At 50.5% G+C, this 20,748-nt stretch overlaps 1 protein-coding gene across 2 annotated transcripts; it reads right to left on the reverse strand.

Moving 5' to 3' along the window:
* Positions 1–2,183: 2,183 nt before the first annotated feature.
* Positions 2,184–11,300, reverse strand: SIGLEC11 (sialic acid binding Ig like lectin 11). 2 transcript variants are annotated; one of them, XM_072770792.1, is made up of 9 exons: positions 11,153–11,300; positions 10,677–11,057; positions 10,210–10,491; positions 9,985–10,032; positions 5,770–6,027; positions 5,403–5,687; positions 5,063–5,159; positions 4,708–4,789; positions 2,184–2,927 (listed from the first exon to the last, which is right to left on the reverse strand). In XM_072770792.1, exons 1-9 carry the CDS (start codon positions 11,184–11,186, stop codon positions 2,718–2,720), a joined length of 1,677 nt encoding a protein of 558 aa, XP_072626893.1. In that variant the 5' UTR covers positions 11,187–11,300; the 3' UTR covers positions 2,184–2,717. The 2 variants fall into 2 exon arrangements, 1 of the variants encoding a protein (XP_072626893.1); XR_012004612.1 differs by having other exon boundaries at positions 2,874–2,927; positions 5,038–5,159.
* Between the last annotated feature and the right edge of the window lie 9,448 nt (positions 11,301–20,748).

The raw sequence follows: 20,748 nt of genomic DNA on the forward strand, positions 1-20,748 counted from the left end.
TGGTTCTCTTTAACAAATAAAGTTGAGAAAATCCCGTTTGTTTAGTTGAAATGCTGAAATTATATATATTTTTAATTCTTTTTTTTAAAGATGTATTTATTTATTTATGATAGACATAGAGAGAGAGGCAGAGACACAGGAGGAGTGAGAAGCAGGCTCCATGCCAGGAGCCCGACGAGGGACTCGATCCCGGGACTGCAGAATCATGCCCTGGGCCAAAGGCAGGCGCTAAACTGCTGAGCCACCCAGGGATCCCCTGAAATTATATTTTAATTCTGAAGAAAAGCCACCCAAGTTCTTGATTTTTAAAATACGCCATAGGGACACCTGGCTGGCTCAGTTGGTGGAGCGTGTGACTCTTGATCTCAGAATTGTGAGTTCAAGCCCCACACTGGGTGTATAGATTACTTAAAATCTTTTTTAGAGATGCCTGGGTGTCTCAGCAGTTGAGGGTCTGCCTTCAGCTCAGGATGTGATCCCAGGATCTGGGATTGAGTCCCACATCAGGCTCCTTGCAGGAAGCCTGCTTCTCCCTCTTCCTGTGTCTCTGTGTCTCTCATTAATAAATAAAAAAAATTTTAATATTTTTTAAAAATAAAAATAGGGGACCCCTGGGTGGCTCAGCGGTTTAGTGCCTGCCTTCAGCCCAGGGCATGATTCTAGAGTCCCGGGATCGAGTCCCACATTGGGCTCCCTGCATGGAGCCTGCTTCTCCCTCTGCCTGTGTCTCTGCCTTTCTCTCTCTCTCTCTCTCTCTCTCTGTCTCTCATGAATAAATAAATAAAATCTTTTAAAAAGAAATAAAATTTAAAAAATTAAATTAAATTAAATTAAAATAAAATAAAATAAAAATAAAAATAAATAAAATAGGGTACCTGGGTGTCTCAGTTGTTGAACCTCTGACTTTGGCTCAGGTCGTGATCCTGGGATTGAGTCCCGCATCAGGCTCCCTGCATGGAGCCTGTCTCTCCCTCTGCCTATGTCTCTGCCTCTCTCTGAGTGTCTCTCATAAATAAATAAATAATTTTTTTAAAAAAGTCGTTGATCAAGAGATGCTGCATAATCTTGAATGGCAAAGCAAATTGTGCTGTGAAAGATGGAATTTGACACATCGACTTTTCTTTTTAATTTCTATTTTTAAATAATCTCTACACCCAACTTGGAACTGGAACCTGCAAAAAACCAAGTTCAGGGGTCGTTGGTTCCCTGAAACTGACCCAGCCAGGCACCCCTTGACACATCATATTTGAAGAGCAGTTAACTTTATGCCAACACATGTTCACTATATTGGATCATAATTCTAAGGTTGAACATGTTTTCTCATTAACGGACACAATAGAAAAAGGTAAATGGACATTCAAAGGGAAAAAATAAATTGGATGTGACCACTACATAAACTACAGTGGAAAAAAAAAAAACTACAGTGAAAATTAGTAACAAGAAACTGTGCTAAAATGAAGTGGGGTGGTTTCAATAAGAAGAGCCCTAATGCCCCACCATTCATAGTCAATTGCAAACCCAACAGGAAGAGACAGATTTGACCTTGCAGGCAGTATACTATTCCACTATCCCTGCGGGAGGGAGACTGGCTTTTCTTAATCCCACCCTGCCCCCCAACAGCTCAGCCAGTATACTTCCAACTCCCAATTTACTCCAATGGGTTTCCCCATTTGCCCCTTTTCTGCATAAGAGCGTGCCTCTGCTGCAGATTCACCTTACAGTTTTGCAGGCAACTTTTTTTGTTTCTTTTTTTTTTTTTAAGATTTTATTTATTCATGAGAGATGCAGAGAAAGAGGCAAAGACATAGGCAGGAGGAGAAGCAGACTCTCGGTGTGGAGCCCCATACAGGACTTGATCCCAGGATTCCAGGATCACGACCTAAGGCAAAGTCAGAGGCTCAACCTTTGAGCCACCCAGGTGTCTCTTTTTTTCTTTTTAAAATTTTTTAAATTAATTAATTAATTTATTAACAATTGCAGTTCTCTTTTATTCCCCAGTAAACCCATTTTTGCTGGCAAAGCAGTTGGCAGTTTCTATTTTAAGGCTAACATGATATCACAATGGAAATGGAACCCAGACCGTAATAATCGCAAGGAATTTTCTAAGCAAATTCTACAAAAGAGAAGACACTGTGGAGGAGAACCAAAACATCCAGGACATATAAAGAAAGAGGCATCTATAATTCAGATAACCTATCATTTATTTCTGAAAATCTGTGAATGATTTTCTGTGTGGTGAAAATACACAGCAAGTTGGGTTTCCAAGAAGCAGGCTCAGAGTGTTCCTGAGGAAGCGGCCCAGGGAGTCAGGGCTACAGAGCTGGAACCGCCCTGCAGAGCCTTACACCAGGTGGGCTGCCCTGGGAAGAGGCGTGACCTCGGGCAGGCTGCTCTCTGCATCTGCACCACTGTCAGACCCTTCACATTCATTGCCACCTTGACTCCCCTCAACGACCCGGGGAGTTAGGTGTATTGTGTCCACTTTGCAGAGAGGGAGAATGAGAAGTAAAGTTGAACTCAGGCTTGAAACTGGTGACGGGCTGAAACTTGAGCCCCGCTCTGTCCATCACACTAGTGGGACTCCCACTCATTATTTGGCAACCCGTTTCCATGGAATGGAAAACCATTCTCTCAGGAATTGTACCCGATGTCTCCCTCCCTGAGAAGCCCAAGGCCCTCTACACAGAGGTCGTGGAGCTCGCTGGAGCTGGGGGTCATCACTTCCAGATCTTGATCTCCGAATACTCCGTGACGCTGGTGCCCTCTGGGTCCTGAGGCTTCCAGGGCCTCAGCCCCTGGAAGGTGAAGGAGGCATAATGGAGCTCCTCCTCCTCCTCCTCCTCTTCCTCCAAGGTGGGAACACCAACAGCTGCAGGCGGGTGGGCTAGGGGCATGGATGCCCCTAATGGACACTCATGCTTATAACCCTGAATGGAGATGAAAGAAGGGTCCAATTAGGATAACTGGACCTGGCAGATAGCAAGGAGGATCCACAAGCAAACCTAGAAACTGAGCACTTACTCTTTCATCTATTCATTCCACAAACATTGGCTGTACCCTCATTCATTTATTTATTAATTCATTCAATAAATATTGCCTGGCCCTTGGTAATCAATTGCCAGGCTCCTAGATTCCTCACAACAAGCTATTAGAGAGACATTACTATTCCCATTTATCAGGTGAAGAAACTGAGTCTAAGTAAATATCCCAAAAATCACACATTGAGTTGTCGGTAGGGCCAAGATTAACATCTGGGTCTCTCTAGCCCCAGTGCCTTCCACCCTATGGAACAGCTGCCCTGTGCCAGGCCCTGGCTCTTCAGTGGGGAACAAAGCAGACGTCATCCATGACCGCTGACTAGCTTGCAGTGGGGGAAGCTGACATTGTTGTAGTCACTTATATTTCCATCTAATGGCCAATTGTGATGTGAGAGGTGGTGTGAGGACAGAGATTTGCTCAGAACTGAACTGCCCTCTGGGACCACTCAGCATTTCAAAAGTTCAGGCAAACGAAATCACAAAATTGTACCAGGAACCCTTAAAGCAAAGGATATTGTGCAGGAAAGGGCTCACCATGGCCAAAGAAAGGCTTGACCCTTTGTGCCAGCATCTGGGAGGGAACCTCTAAGTCAATGGACTGTCCTGCCTGATGGGAACATCTCTGTTCACCTGAGGCCTTAGGCCACACGAAGTAGTTTACATTAACGTGACTTATGGTGAGGCCTTGAGCCACATGGTATCAGCTTGACCTCTAGAGGGGATGGAGACCATATAACAAAGGTCATAAAGGTGCTCCATACCTATGTGACCGACCCCTGATAGGAACCCAGGACACAGGGCTAGGGTGAGCTTCCTTGGTGGCAATATCATGCCCACACACATGATGCCACACCACACTCCCTGCTTCTTTTTTTTTTTTTTTTAATTTTTTTTTTTATTTATTTATGATAGGCAAACAGTGAGAGAGAGAGGCAGAGACACAGGCAGAGGGAGAAGCAGGCTCCATACACCGGGAGCCTGACGTGGGATTTGATCCTGGGTCTCCAGGATCGCGCCCTGGGCCAAAGGCAGGCGCCAAACCGCTGCGCCACACAGGGATCCCACACTCCCTGCTTCTTATTACACATCAGTGCTGGGAAAAATCAGCGCCGTGTATGGGGTCTTTACTGAAAGAGATGCCTGGAAGATTCCTGCATGGAACTCCCCTGGGCAGAGTCCAGGTGCCTCTCCCCTTGGCTGCTTTAATCTGTATCCTTTCCCCGTAATCAACTAACTATTAGTATAACAAATCTCAGTGAGTTCTATAAGTCCCTCTGGTGAGCTATTGAACCTGAGAGTGCCTTGGGGACCTGTGAACTTTGTACTTGTTATTTTGGGGAGATCCCCCTGGCATGGTTATTTTGATCTCCTCCCCGTATGTTGGGGAGGAGAGACAGCAAGGAGGGGAAAGTGATTCCATGGGAGGAGGTGAGGGTAGGGAGGGCCCAGGTGAACACAGGAAGGTGCTGTGGTCCTTGGCTCTGCAAGATGAGTCAGAGTAGAGATGAGAGTGACTCCCGGGTCACTGGCCCAGGTGACTGAGTCCATGGGGACCCGAGAACATAAGCCTGTTTGGGACATGACGACCAGCTAAGTCATCTAGAGGGGTGTGGCCATCTTTGGGTGGTGGCCAGATAGGATCCTGATGAACAGAGGGCTCATCACTCACCCAGGAGAGGGGACCCAACATGCAGGCAGCATCCTTCCCACCAGCTGTAGGCTCAGGAGCCTGCTTCCTGCAGGTCTTCACTCTGAGGGGGAAGCCACAGTTAGCAGCCCAATTGACTCACTATTGTCCCCTGCTTACGAGTCTGGCCAGGCTAAGGAAGGCTGGAGGAGGGACCACAGAGCCTGATAACTCATGAAAATGGGCATAGCCAGGATTAGGGTGGCAGCAGACACTTCTTTGATTTTCTGGCCCAATCCCCAAATCTTACGGCCTCCAGCTGGGGCTGCCCGGGACCCTAGGACTTGGACCCCTTCCACCCCATGCACTCACCCTTTCTCCCAGGGACAGCACTCACATGAAGAAGATGAGGCAGGGACAGAGACTGAGCAGGCCAGCAACACCAGCACCCCCGACAGCCCCCAGAAGGAATCCTCCCCCATGCTCAGGTTTCCCTGTAGGGGAGTGGGGTTTTGGGTGAGTCCCCTCCAAGCCTCAGGATCCTTGTGTGCCCTCCTCCCAAGAAACTCCAATTCTGATAGTCTTCAGCCCCCAACCAGGAGAAAACCAGGACTTTGCCCCCCTGCCCTTCCTCTCTCTCACCCTTTCCCATCCAGACCCCACCCCCACCCCCAGAACATCTTTCCTAGGATCCGGACTCCCTCCTCCCACACCTCTGCCCCCAAGAGCATCCAGACCTGGCAGCAACAGGACAGTGGCGCTCTGTTTCCCGTGCGCATTCCAGGCCTCGCAGCTGAGTCTGAGGCCAGAGCCCAGCGGCCCACGGAGGCTCAGGGAACTGTTGGCCCAGGGCCCCTCAGCGCTGGAGGTGACGGTCAAGGAGGCATTGCTGTGGTTCCGCTCCAGCAGCCCCTCCCCCAGGCGCCAGCGCAGGGTGGGGGCCGGGCGCGCGTGGGAGGAGCAGGTGCACTGCAGCGCCTCGCCCTCCCAGGAGCAGGAGGGGCTGAGCGGCCGCGGGGGGTCTGGGGGAGGGAAGAGAAGGGGTCAGCGGTGCCCCTGCTCCCCAGGCCCCGGTGTCCTGCCCCCAGGAGTCCCCTCACTCACAGACCACAGAGAGGTGCAGGGAGACGTGCTGGGAGCCCAGCGAGTTCTGAGCTCGGCAGGTGAAGTCTCCTTGCTCCAAAACCCCTACTTGAGGCAGGTCCAGGATGGGACTTCTGTAGATGGGGGTGGCATTCAGGGTGGGGGACCCCTGGAACCAGCTCAGCTCCGCAGGGGGGTTGCTGTCAGCAGCACAGAGCAGGAACAGAGATTCCCCTTCCAGGACCTGAAGAGATGAGCTATTCCCTGGGTATTTCAGTTCTGGGTGGAGAGAGAGAGAGAGAGAGAGAGATTGAGAGAGAGAATGCACACTCTGAATCCAGCCCAGAGGCTCCACAGCCCTGGTCCTATTTCTCTCTCCTCTGAATTTCACCTAAGTTGGGAAGAGATCTCCACAAATAGTTTCATAAGCAGATTTATGGTGATATAATCCACATACCATACAATTCCATTTACATACCACTTAGAGTCATGCCACAATCAATTTTAGAACATTTTCATCACCCCTAAAAACAACCCTGTATCCCCCCAACTGCCTCCCCCCCCCTTACTCCCAATCCCCCCAACCTCGAGCCCCTGGCAACCCCTAGCCACCTTTCTGTCCCTATAGATCTATTCTGGACATTGCCTGCAAATAGAATCATGCTACATGTAGGCTTTTGTATCTGGCTTCTCTTGTGTGGCATGACATTTCCAAGGTTCTCCTGCTGGTGGCCCCTGTTGATGCTTCACCCCTGTTCATGGCAGACTCATGTTCGTCGCATGGATAGGCTGCGTGGTGCTTATCCACCCATTGAGAGACCCTGACTCCTTCGAGGCGAGCGCCCTTAACTACATTTCTCCCTCTCTTTCCCCAACTGCTGAACACCCCTCACTCAAGCACCCAAAATTCAAGTATCAAACCCTTCAAGGCTTTTCAGGACATGACCTCTACCTCTTCACCTCCTTTCCCTGCCCCGGTTGTCTCAGGATAAATAGGGTATCCACATTTTGCATTCCAAAATTCACAAAGGAGGAAGGGATGCTCAGAGCAAAATCTCCCTTCCGTGATGTCTCCCCGGGCAACAAATCTGTCTCATCAAAAGCAACATTTATTGCCAGTTTCTGGTGTGGTCTCCCGGGGCTATTCTATAACAGCCTTATGTAGGAACGTTGAAAATATACATCCCTGAGACCTCACAGTTTTGTTCCTGGGCATGAAATTTACAGTCTCACTCCTCAGAGCACTGGCACTCTCCAGGAGCTGGTTAGAAATGCAGAACCAGGGCAGCCCAGGTGGTTCAGCGGTTTAGCGCTGCCTTCAGCCCAGGGCATGATCCTGGAGACCCAGGATCGAGTCCCACATCGGGCTCCCTGCATGGAGCCTGCTTCTCCCTCTGCCTGTGTCTCTGCCTCTGTGTGTATGTGTGTTTCTTTCATGAATAAATAAATAAAATTTTAAAAAAATTTTAGAAAGAAAGAAATGCAGAACCAGAGGTTCCACCGGCTTCCTGAGTCACATCTGCATTGTCACAAGATCCCTGAGAAATCTGTGTGTACAACAGAGCTTGTGAAGTATGGCCTCAAGAAACATTCCTCTGTTCATGAGGGGAATGTTAGAGGCGGCATGATCATGAAAACTAAACTCTGGGGCAGCCCGGGTGGCTCAGCGGTTTAACACCACTTTCAGCCCAGGGCGTGATCCTGGAGACCCAGGATCGAGTCCCACAGCGGGCTCCCTCCAGGGAGCCTGCTTCTCCCTCTGCCTGTGTCTCTGCCTCTCTCTCTCTCTCTCTCTGGGTGTGTGTCTCATGAAGAAAGAAAAGAAAGAAAGAAAGAAAGAAAGAAAGAAAGAAAGAAAGAAAGAAAGAAAGAAAGAAAGAAAGAAAGAAAGAAAGAAAGAAAACTAAACTCTGTGGACAATTGAAGTGCCCACCAAGAGTGGAATGTGAGAAGGTGAGGGACGCCTGGGTGGCTCAGTGGGTGAAGCGTCTGCCTTCGGCCCAAGTCATGATCCAAGGGCCTAGGATGGAGCCCCATGTCAGGCTCCCTGCTCAGTGGGGAGCCTGCTTCTCCCTCTCCCTCTGCCGTTCCTCTTGCTTGTGCTTGCAGTGTCTCTCTCTCTCTCTCTCAAATAAATAAATAAAAATCTTTTTTTTTTTAAAGAGTGAAACTAAAATGTGGTACCTACAGACAAGGAGAGGCAGAAATTACAGCAGCAAGCAATACAGATGAATGTCAAGAACACGAGGTGGTGCCACATCACAAAAGTCAAGGTAGCTGTGACCCTGCAAATCCATTCCTAGAGCCAAAAGAACTGGAAGTGGGGAGTCAAGCAGATCCTTGTATGGAAGTGTTCAGAGCAGTACTGTTGACAGGAACTACAAGGTGACAACCCAAATGTCCACCCACAGATGGATGGATGGATGGTGGTCCCTCTATACAATGGAACAATATTCAGCCCAAAAAGGAGTGAAACACTGACCTGCACGCACTACAGTGTGGATGAACCTTGATCACATCATGCTGAGTGGAAGAAGCCAGACGTGTTATTTCGTAAAATTACAAGAAAATAGAAGGTATGTGGATGTGTTAATTAACTGGGTTGTGTGAATCCTTTAGGAGTGTAAATGTATATCAAATCTCCATATATCAAATCATCACCTTGTACACTTTAGATATATACAATGTATTCATCAATTATACTTTCATCAAAAATAAGATAAAATAGGGACGCCTGGGTGGCTCAGTGATTGAGTGGTTGGTTGCCTTCAGCTCAGGGTGTGATCTCGGAGTTCCCAGATCCTCTGCCTGTGTCTCTGCCTGCCAGTTCCTCTGTCTGTGTCTCTGCCCTCCCCCCACCCTCGTGTCTCTCATGAATAAATAAATAAATCTTTTAAAAATAAATTTAAATAAATTAAAAATAAAAAGTAAAGTAAAATAAAATAAAGAGAAAGAATGGTAACACAGTATTCAGCATAGTGGCTTTCTCCGATGCCAGATAGAAAGGGCTGAAATTGGGAAGGGGCATTTAGGGTGTTCCAAAGGCAAGGTTGCTGTTCTTTTTTTTTTAAAGTAGGCTCTACATCCAATGCGGGACTCGAACTCATGACCCTAAGATCAAGAGCTGCATGCACCTTGGGATCCCTGGGTGGCTCAGCGGTTTAGTGCCTCCCTTCGGCCCAGGGTGTGATCCTGGGGTCCCAAGATCGGTCTTGCATGGGGCTCCCTGCATGGAGCCTGCTTCTCCCTCTGCCTGTGTCTCTCCCTCTCTGTGTGTGTGTGTCTCTTGTGAATAAATAAATAAAATCTTAAAAAAAAAAAAAAAAAGTTGGGGCAGCCCCGGTGGCGCAGCGGTTTAGCACCGCCTGCAGCCCAGGGCGTGATCCTGGAGACCCGGGATCGAGTCCCATGTCGGGCTCCTTGCATGGAGCCTGCTTCTCCCTCTGCCTGTGTTTTTGCCTCTCTCTCTCTAGCTGTGTCTCTATGAATAAATAAATAAAATCTTTAAAAAAAAAAGTTGCATGCACCATGGACAGAGTCAGCCAGGTGCTCCTGTTCTATTTCTTTTTAAAAATATTTTATTAAAAAAACAAAAAACAAAACAAAAAGGGCAGCCCCGGTGGCGCAGCGGTTTAGCGCCGCCTGCAGCCCGGCGTGTGATCTTGGGGACCCCGGATGGAGTCCCACGTCGGGCTACCTGCATGGGGCCTGCTTCTCCCTCTGCCTGTGTCTCTGTCTCTCATGAATAAATAAATAGAATCTTAAAAAAAAATAAAGATTTTATTTATTAGAGACACACAGAGAGAGAGAGAGAGGCAGAGACACAGGCAGAGGGAGAAGCAGTCTCCACGCAGGGAGCCCGACGTGGGACTCGATCCCGGGTTTCCAGGATCACGCCCTGGGCTGAAGGTAGCGCTAAACCGCTGAGCCACCTGGGCTGCCCTCCTGTTCTATTTCTTAACCTGGATGGTGAGTACCAAGGTGTTCATTTGATGGCGATTCTTCATAACCTGCATGTATTTGACAAATAGTCTTTGCATATAATGAATCACCTGTCATTGCATATAATAAATAGTAAGCAAAAATCATCTGTCACAGTGAAGGGGTGGGAGCGCCTCCCCGCTCTGCTCTCCCTGTGTATCACTCTGGCCCTCCTGGCTTGGCTTCGAGCCCCAGGCTCTGCTCTGCCAGGGAGAGCTCCCATCCCAGCCTCAGGGAGAGGGCATCTTGACCTACCTGTGCAATTTTCTCGGGAGATGCTGATGCCCAGGTTCTGTGGGGCATCTGCGACAGAGACACAGTGAGGAATGGAGTCAGAGTCCACCCTTCCCATGCCACCCACCCCCAGGAGACACAGAAATGGGAATTGAAACAGACAAGTCCTGTGTCCTCCCTGCAGCCCCCCTGAGCCCCCCTGCCTCCCCCCACCCCCCGGGAACCGAGTCCTTGCCCCACACTCACAGGAGATGTTGAGCGTAATGGTGCTTTGAGTGCTCATGCCAGCTTTGAAGGTCACCCGACAGGTGAGATTGGTGCCATGGTCCTGCGGGCGTGGAATGAGCAGGATCTCCGAGGAGTTATAAGCCTCCAAGCCCAGTCCCGAAGGTTTGAGGGCAGGCCCTGTCCAGGAGATGGTGGGGGCCAGCACCCCATCACAGGCCCCCAGCACAGAGCATGTCAGGTGACTGAGGCAGCCAGACTCCAGGGGCTCCTTGACCCAGATATCCGGAGCCTGTGTCAGCTCTGGAGAGGAGAGAAAGAGAGGCCGGACCTCAGAGGGGACTCCCCTGTGTGCTTCCCAAAGAGGCACCCCAACCCTGAACTGACTATGCTCTACTCTCCTGTTTAAGATGAGCAGCAGGGGGTCTGTTTCTTCCCTCAGGAACACCCCCCCACACCTGTTATTGACTCTTGGGGACCTTCCCTACCTCTCACACTCACAATGAGCATGTTACTCCTGTAACTGTGTCTCATGGGACCTCTGTCCAGATGAAAGTAATAGTGTCCGCTGTGTTCCCTCCGGGCGTCTGTGATACTCAGGGAGCAGTCGCCAGCCCCAGGGTCTCCAGAAAGGTGGAAGGGAAGTTTGATCTTCCTCTTTGTTTCTCTGGCTGGTTTGTTGGTGGCCATGAGAACTTCCCCTTTGGGATTACCCTTTATCCGGAACCAGGAGCCATAAGCAGGTGTAGCACTGTGCCTGCCAACCTGGGGGTAGGAGACGGTGCAGGGCACGCGGACACACAAGCCCTCCTGCACCGTCACAGAGTCCTGCACGTGTAGCTCATAGCCTGGGTCCTCCTGCAGGGACCCTGGGGGGACATCGAGGCTTAGCAGCAGCGTCAGAACCAGCACTGCCCCCTCCCCCGCCAGGACCGCCCCCATCCCCAGCTCTCAACCCACTCACAGGCCCACAGCAGAGACAGCAGCAATACCAGCATCTCCAGGGGTCCGGGGCTGGTCTGTCCTCAGTCTGGCTTCTGGATGTGCCTGTCTGTCCCAGAAGGAAGCTCCAACAGGAAGCTTTTGCAGGGAAAGAAGAAGGTAGTGATCATCTACGGAAGAGGAACCCCAGGAAGGAAATCACAAAGTCCTGACAAAACCCTTATTCCAACTTCTCCTTTCGCAGTTGCAAGAAGCAGAGCAGAGAGGAGGCAGGTCTGGCCCTAAAGAAAAGGAGCCCTACATCAGCCTCAGCGGAGGGCAGCCCCAGCAGTGGGGCTTTCAGGGAGTATGGGCTCCAGGTGAGGTGCTGGGGGCAGGATTCATTCATGCACTCATTCATTCATTCATTCACCAGGCAAACATCTACTCCCCACAGGGGCTGGGGACAAAGAGAAGAACTTGATCATCTGACTCCTGCCTGCAGGCACCACATCTCCTGTGACCCCCAAACCCAATGCCCCTGACCCCCGACTCAGGAGCATTCAGCTTCCCAGCCTGCCTTGGGGCTATGTTGCAGTCCACACAAGCTCCCAGCTCCACAGTGAGAAGCAGGCAGGGACACAAGTTCCTCACACTCCTAAGGGCCTCACACCTGGGGTGTGATGCTCTGAAGTTGCCACCTTGAAATCCTTAATAATTGTATTTATTAAGGATTTTTTAATTTTTTTAAGTTTTTTTAAGATTTATTTATTTATTTATTTATTTATTTATTTATTTATTTATTTATGATAGAGAGGGAGGGAGGGAGAGAGAGAGAGAGAGAGAGAGAGAGAGAGAGAGAGAGAGAGAGGCAGAGATACAGGAGGAGGGAGAAGCAGGCTCCATGCCGGGAGCCCAACGTGGGACTCGATCCCGGGACTCCAGGATTGCGCCCTGGGCCAAAGGCAGGCGCTAAACCGCTGAGCCACCCAGGGATCCCCTATTAAGGATTTTTATTTTAAAGATTTTATTTATTTATTCATAGAGGGGGGGGGGGCAGGGCAGAGGCACAGGCAGAGGGAGAAGCAGGCTCCATGCAGGGAGCCTGATGTGGGACTCGATCCAGGGTCTCCAGGATCACACCCCAGGCTGCAGGCGGCGCTAAACCACTGCGCCACCGGGGCTGCCCTATTAAGGATTTTTTTAAAGGGGTGCCTGGGTGGTTCAGTTAGTTAAGCATCTGCCTTCTGCGCAGGTCATGATCCCAGAGTCCTGGGATCAAGCCCCACATAGGGCTCCCTGCTCACTGGGGAGCAAGCTTCTCCCTCTCCCTCTGCCCCCATCCCCACTTGTGCTCTCTTTCTCTCTCAAATAAATAAATAAAATCTTAAAAAGTGAAAGAAAAAAAAAGGAAAGGATTTTTTTTTTTAAGTGCACAGGGCCTGAATGCACGACCCTGAGATCAACGCCTGAGCTGAGATCAAGAGTTACTTAACCAACTGAGCCACCCAGGTACCCCTAGATTTGAATCTGTGTTTTGTAGATGAAGGTACAGTGGGGTAATACTTAATGGGGTAAGGAGCACGCACCGGGGAAATTGGAACCTTGGATCACACATCTCCCCCGACCCCCACTTCCTCCATTCCCAGAGCAGGTTCTCAGTCCCACTCCCACTCCCATGCCCCTACAGGGCACAGAGAGGGTTTGAGCCTTGCTGAGCTGAGAGGTGGGAGCCCTAGACACCTGTGTCTCCCCTACACTGCAAACCGCCCAGTCGAGCTTGAGGGATTGGACATTAACTAGCTGTGGGGGAAGGTCACTGAGAGGATGGGACCACCAGTTGACCTGTGAGCTGGACCCAGCACCTCACCCTTGCCCCTGTCTGTGAAACGTGGGTTTTGCGTGTCTTTTTTGCTCCCAGAGGCTGCTCCTTGAACACCCACATGGTATAGGTGAGTGAGCCCAGTTAAGGCCCCGTATATAAACTTTAAGATTTGGAGGCAGATGTGGGGATCCACTCATCTTGCAGCCCAAGACACACCTCGTATGTAAGTTCCCTTTGCTTATTAGAAAGGGAATAATTGGTTGCTGGTTGGTTGCTGGCTACCAACACATGCTATGACGTGGATCAACCTCAAAAAATTATGCTAAGTGAGAGGAGCCAGACACAAATGAAATGCCCAGAAAAGACAAATCCATGAAGACCAGAAATAGATTAGTGGTTCCCAGGGGCTGGGGGAGAGGAGAGAGGGGGGTGGCTTCCAATGGGCATGGGGTCTCCTTTTGGGGTGATGGCAAAGTTCTGGAACTGGATACTGTATACATTGAAATGGTAAATTTTATGTTCTATGTTTTTACCGCATTTTTTAAAAGATTTATTTATTTATTCATGATAGAGAAAGAGAGAGAGAGAGAGAGAGAGGCAGAGACACAGGCAGAGGGAGAAGCAGGCTCCATGTTGGGAGCCCCACACGGGACTCGATCCCGGGACTCCAGGACCGTGCCCCGGGCCAAAGGCAGGCGCTAAACCGCTGAGCCACCAAGGGATCCCCCACACAATTTTTTTTTTAGTCTAAAATAAACAAAAACCGGGGCAGCCCGGGGGGCTCACCAGTTTAGTGCCACCTTCAGCTCAGGGCGTGATCCTGGAGACCTGGGATCGAGTCCCACATCGGCTCCTGCATGGAGCCTTCTTCTCCCTCTGCCTGTGTCTCTGCCATTCTCTCTCTCTCTCTCTCTCTCTGTCTCTATGAAGTAATAAATAAAATCTTAAAAAAAAATAAAATAAACGAAAACCAAACCACACCCCAGGTCAAGAGAGACCATCACTGGAAGAAAGGAAGAAAGCTTTTACCTTTTTATCAAAGGGGCCCCATATTTTCATTTTGCTCTGGGCCCTGCAAATTATGTAGATGGCCCTGGTGAGAAATTTCCAGTCTCAGAGCTGCCCTAAGCTTGACAAGGTCAAGCTGTCAAGACTTTCCTATGGGGTGGGGGGGGCAGTGCTTGGGTGGTTCAGTAGTTGAGCATCTGCCTTTGTTGTGCCCCCCGCCCCCGGTGGACACAGGGCAGTCTGCTCGCTGCGAGCCCCAGCCCAGAGCCCCAATATAGGTTGGGAAGTTGCTGACCAGGAAAATTGCTGAATTGATCACAAATACAGAAAAGGAAATGAGAGGAGCCCAATCCGCAACTGCATAGCGAGAGCTTCAGTTCCTTTTCATCTGTAACTGGTTCCTCACTTAACTGCTCAACCACTGGTCTCTCAAACACGAGGCGACTTGTCACATTTAACTAAATGATGCCAGGGGTTACCAGAGAGGTGTCGCACAGCATCAGCAGAGCACATCCCGAGCCATGAGTTGTCGACCCAAGGTCATCATGTCCCCTGCCCATCCGTCCAGTTGCCATTGCTACTGTATCGTCCACAACCTGGTCTGGCTGCAGGGACAGCTGCCCTGACTGTGGATGTGCATGCCTGTGTCTCTGAGTATGTGTTTTGTACTCATGTATCCACAGGGGGTGAGGACACTTGTGTGTGTATATGTGCACACATGCTCACATGCTAGGTATTTGAAACCAGCCTCCAAAGCTAATAGTGAGAGAGACCATGTATATCTTGGGTACCATATTAGGGATTTGGGTCTTTATTTCTGGCACAACAGAAGCCCCATTAAAGTGTTTAAAAGCAGGACAGGGCACCTGGGTGGCTCAGTTGGTTAAGTGTCTCCCTTTAGCTCAGGTTGTGATCCCAGGGTCCTGGGATCAAGTCCCACATGTAGCTCATTGCTCAGCAGGGAGCCTACCTCTCCCTCTCCATCTGCCTCTCCCCTCCAGCTCATGCACTCTGTCGTTTTCTCTCTCCCAAATAATTAAATAAAATCTTTAAAGGGGATCCCTGGGTGGCGTAGCGGTTTGGCGCCTGCCTTTGGCTCAGGGCGCGATCCTGGAGACCCGGGATCGAGTCCCACGTCGGGCTCCCGGTGCATGGAGCCTGCTTCTCTCTCTGCCTGTGTCTCTGCCTCTCTCTCTCTCTCTCTCTCTCTCTCTGTGACTATCGTAAATAAATAAATAAAATTTTTAAAAAATCTTTAAAAAAATAAAAGCAGAACAATTGTGCTTATAACAGTGAAAATATTAAGTGGTCCTGCAGAGCCTAGTCACTCATGAGAGAAGACCCAGAAGGAGCTGCTCTCAGTCTCTGGCTCGTTCTGCACAGCGAGACTCATTTCTTCCAGGCTTGGAAGGGGTATCTCTGCCCCAATCTGTGTTGCTGACCGTAACGTACCTGTCAGTCTGGGCTGGACCAGGGAGAGCTAGCCAAATCCTGAGCCAAATTCAAGCCTCCACAGCCCTTGAACCCTGGAGTCCCTGAGCTGCCCCAGGTGACTTCAGGGTGAGAGGGCGAATTCACTTGTGCTCAGGGACATAAACTAGAGAGACCTACAACTGCAGAGTTGGCAAGTGACTTCCTCCAGACTCCTCCCAGAGTCCTGGCTGTGGTTTCTGGGGGCTGAGGCCCGGGAAAGGGCTCAGAGCAGGTGCAGTGGTGGGATGTCTAAGTCTAGGACATGTGACATTACCCAAGATGGTGATGGGGGGATGGGGACTAAGAGAGAATCAAAGAAATACCATAACCCAGGTGGAGGATTCAAGAAGGCAGCACATGTAACAGACAGAATAATGGCCCCCAAAGATGCCCACACTCGAATCCCCAGAGCCTGTGAATATGTGAGCTCGCAGGGCAAGGGGACTTTGCAGGTATTACATTAAAGATTTGGGATGGAGAGATGATCCAAGTGGAAAGTGAATGTGATCACAAGTTTGTAAGAAGGCAGAGGGAGATCTGACGACAGAAGGGATAGGAGGATGTGCAACGGCAGAAGAGATTGTAGTGCTGGGGGTCCAGGTGCACTGGCAGCCGCTGGGAACCTCAAGAAGCCAGGAACAGAATCTCCCCCAGAACCTCCCGAAGGACCCAACCCTGCCAACACCCTGACTTTAGCCTCGTGAGACTCACTTCAGACTTTTGGACTCCAGGACTGCAAAAATACATTTGTTTTGTTTTAGCCACTGCATTTAAGTTTAACTCCGGCTCCCTTGGAAGGCTCCAGGGGAGGATCCATCTCCTGGCCTTTCCAGCTTCTAGAATTGCATCCTCCATCTTCAAACCAGCAGTGTGGCATCTTCTCTGACTCTGCTTTGAGATGCTCTTCTGTCCCCTGGCCTTCTCTTCTGTGTTCCAGTATCCCCTTGCTTCCCTCTTATAAGAATGTTTGGAGAGGCACCTGGGGTGGCTCAGTGGTTGAGCATCTACCTTTGGCTCAGGTCGTGATACCAAGACCTTGGGATCGAGTCCCGCATCAGGCTCCCTGCATGGATCCTGCTTCTCCCTCTGCCTATGCCTTTGTTTCTGGGTCTCTCATGAATAAATAAATAAAATCTTTTTTTTTAAAAAGTGTTTGGTGGGATCCCTGGGTGGCGCAGCGGTTTGGCGCCTGCCTTTGGCCCAGGGCACGATCCTAGAGACCCAGGATCGAATCCCACGTCGGGCTCCCGGTGCATGGAGCCTGCTTCTCCCTCTGCCTGTGTCTCTGCCTCTCTCTCTCTCTCTGTGACTATCATAAAATAAAAAAAATAAAAATAAATGTTTGGAGTTACATTTGGGGCCCACCTGGATCACCCAGGATAATCTCCCCACCTCAAAATGCTTAACTTAATTCTGTCAGCAAAGTCCTTTTTGTCGCATAAAAATTAACGCTAAGGTTAATTACGGTTTAATTAAACCCCGAATTAAGGTTTCAGGGATTAGGACCTGGTATCTTTGGGGGACATCATTCAGCCTATCCCAGATGGCAACACCCATTTCAATGATGAGGGGTGGGCAGGGTAGGCAGGCCCTTTGATCCAGGACCTTTAAAATAGGAAATGAGGGGCGCCTGGGTGGCTCATTCAGTTAAGCATCTGCCGTTGGCTCAGGTCATGATCTCAGGGTCCTGGGATCGAGTCCTGCCTCAGGCTCCCTGTTCTGCTTCCCCCACTCTCTCTGCCCCTTCCCCTGCTCATTCTCTCTCTCTTTCTCTATCAAAAATAAATAAAATCGGGCAGCCCCAGTGGCGCAGCGGTTTGGCGCCGCCTGCAGCCTGGGGTGTGATCCTGGAGACCCGGGGTGGAGTCCCACATGGGGCTCCCTGCATGGAGCCTGCTTCTCCCTCTGCCTGTGTCTCTGCCTCTCTCTCTGTGTCTATGAATAAATAAATGAAATCTTTTAATAAATAAATAAAATCTTTTTTAAAATTAAAAAACAGGGTGCTTGAGTGGCTCAGTTGGTTAAGTGTCCGCCTTCAGCTCAGGTCATGATCCCAGGGTCCTGGGATTGAGTCCCATGTTAGGTTCCCGGCTCAGTGGGGAGTCTGCTTCTCCCTCTCCCCTCCCTTCTTATTCTCTCTCTCTCTCTCTCTCAAACAAATAAATCTTTTTAAAATTTAAAAAATAAAATAGGGAGAGAGGTAGGATGAGTCATCTGTTCTCCAATGACACTGCCTGACTTTCCAGGGGGCTATGAAACAGCACCTCCTCCTGGTTAGTCAATCCGTGCCAGCCAGAGACAGTGAGAAGTGGTTCCACTCAAGAAGCACAGATCACAAAGTGCCTGGGTGGCTCAGTCAGTTAAGCATCTGCCTTTGGCTCAGGTCATGATCCCAGATTCAAGCCCTGCATCAGGATCCCTGATCAGCAGGGAGTCTGGAGTCTGCTTCTCCCTCTCCCTCTGTCTGCTGTTCCCCTGCTTGTCTGTCTGTCTCTCTCTCTGCCAAATAAATAAAATATTTTTTAAAAAGAAGAAGAAACAGCACAGGTCACTCCTATTACTCAGTAGAGAAGGATATTTGGTAGAAGGATATTTGGTACCTTCAAGACTTGTACAGGATCTGGTTTGTTGCCTGCACTTAGACAAAATTATGAAATGGTCTCTTTTTTTTTTTTTTTTTTTTAAGATTTTATTTATTGGGCAGCCATGGTGGCTCAGCAGTTTGTTGCCTGCCTTCAGTCCAGGGCGTGATCCTGGGGACCCGGGATCGAGTCCTACATCGGGCTCCCTGCATGGAGCCGGCTTCTCCCTCTGCCTGTGTCTCTGCCTCTGTGTGTGTGTGTGTGTGTGTGTCTCTCATGAATAAATAAATATGCAGAGACACAGGCAGAGGGAGAAGCAGGCTCCATGCAGGGAGCCCGACGTGGGACTCGATCCCGGGTCTCCAGGATCACACCCTGGGCTGAAGACAATGCTCAACCGCTGAGCCACGCAGGCTGCCCTGGTCTCAGTTTTTTGTCTTACCTTATTAAGACCAAAGAGTGACGACCCTGACCAATGTTCATGTTCCACGAGATCATTTCTGTCTGACAAGAAGCCCTGACCAGGATCTGAAGAGCCCATTTTCCCTTTCTCTGCACATCTCTGTTCTTGCAAGTTCTTGCAAAGCACCACAAATGGGGGTGTGGAGGCGCAGAGGGGACTTAAAATATTAGAAGTGTATCCTCTCACAGTTCTGGAAGCTGGAAGTCTTAAATCGCAGTTTGGACAGGGCTCTGTTCCCTCTGAAGGCTCCTTCAAGTGCCCTCCTCAACTCTGTCTTCGCACACGTCTCCCCGCATGTCTGTCTCTGTAAATGCTGGTTATACTGGATTCACCACGCACCCCACCTCATGTTAGCCAATGACGCCTGCAACGACTCTATTTCCAGATAATTCACATTCGAAGGTTCTGGGAAGGACACGAACAGGGGGAGAACGGGATGGGGGGAGGACCCAGCCCACTTGTTCAGATGGTCATAGGGAACTCTGCGTGAAGTCATGGTTGAACGTCCAGGGCAAGACCACAGAGCAGCAGGTGCAGGTGGTAGGGTGCTCGGAGTACCCGTTCGTGCAGTTGGTCTGTGCCCTCGGGCCTCCTTAGATCTCTTCTCTTGGGGGAGAGCTGATGCCACGCCCAGCCTTACTTCAGAAATCATCGCAATTCAGCACTCAAGAGTCAGGGTATCTCCATGACGGCTCCTGGCCAGCTCACTTCACTTTTCCTCTGTATTCTTTCTTTTTTAAAAAAAGATTGATTGATTGATTGATTGATTGATTGATTCATGAGAGACACACACACAGAGGGAGAGAGAGAGACACAGAGACATAGGCAGAGGAAAAAGTAGGCTTCACACAGGGAGCCCAATGTGGGACTGGATCCCAGGACCCTGGGATCACGAGCTGAGCGGAAAGCAGATGTTTAAGCACTGAGCCACCCAGGAGTCCCTCTGTGTTCTTACTGCAATCAGGATGGAGTTCATTACATGAAAATGATTTATTTACTCGTTGAGCTAGTCCACTGACCCGGACATAGGGTCTCACTCTGGTTCCAGCCCTGACTCCACTACTGGCCTGTGTGTGGAAGATTTCCCTCTGGGGTTGGCCTGCCCTCCACCAACCATGCAAAGGGAGCTGGGTTTACCCACTGCAAATGTAATGCAGAGGGAAAGCCTGCCGGCTGGGAATCAATCACTGAACCCAACTCAGAAATCCTCCTAGAGGCTGGAAATGTGACTTTGGCCATTCAATTGCCCTGCTCCGGTCCCCAGTTTTTCTTAGAAATGGAAATCTGTAACAATGTTTGTTTAACAAACACACCAAGCCCCTTCTAAATGCTCTACAAATACTAGTTCGTTTCCTGCCCGTGACGACCTGTGCCCTGCGTGTTGTTTCCCCATGTTGGAGCAGGGAAAACGGAAGCACAGAGAGGGTAAGCAAGCTGCCCGAGGTCACACAGCCCCCGGGGCGGGGGATTGCACCCCGGGCTGTCCGGCACCACGCGAGCCCCGAGCCCCAGGCGGGGAGGAGGCCTGGTCCTGGCGGAGGGAGTCGTGACTGAGGGTCCCTGTGTGTCCCCCGCACCGGGATGCGGGCTCTGGGAGCGGCCACGCGGTCTGGCGCACAGGGCGAGGCACTGCATGAACCCTGCAGAATGAAGCGCGGAGGCCGCCCCAGCCCTCCCGCCGCGCTCTGCTGGGGGAGCTGTGTGCCGGGCCGGGGCCTCCAGCGCCAGCAAACGGGATCCTGGGGCGACTCGGGACCCGGGGGAAACCGGGGTCTGGCCGCTCGGACGGAACGGAACGCGCTCGCGGCGGGGCACGCGCGCCCCCTGGCGGCGGAGTCCTGCCAGCACAGCGCCGCCGGGAGACCGGACGGTTTGCTCTGGGCGGGGTGGGTCGGGCCCAGCGGAGATGCTCTCGCCAGGGTTCGCGGCGGGGCCTGGGAGTCTGGGAAGCTGGCGGCGTCTCCCAGTGGCTTCCAGGCTTTTCTGCGATGCACAGTAAGAAACGATTTCGCAATAACACAGTTCCAGGAAATGCCCCCCTGTACGGCTTGATTTTTTTTTGTTCTGTTCCTATTTGTAAACACTGATCAGAATCTTTTCAACTGATTCCTGGACTCTATAATGGGGACTCTGCTGCCCCATTTTTTCCCCAGTTCACACAGAAAGATTATGATGAAGCAAAGGTTAGCGCCCAGGCCCGGGCTTCCAGATAAGGAATCTGAGCTCAGAGAGGCCAAGATACCTGTTCAAGGCCACACAGCTCAGTTTTGCAGTGCCAGCCTCTGCCT

This window comes from Canis lupus, chromosome 1, assembly GCF_048164855.1.
Source record: "Canis lupus baileyi chromosome 1, mCanLup2.hap1, whole genome shotgun sequence".
Classification (NCBI taxonomy): domain Eukaryota; kingdom Metazoa; phylum Chordata; class Mammalia; order Carnivora; family Canidae; genus Canis; species Canis lupus.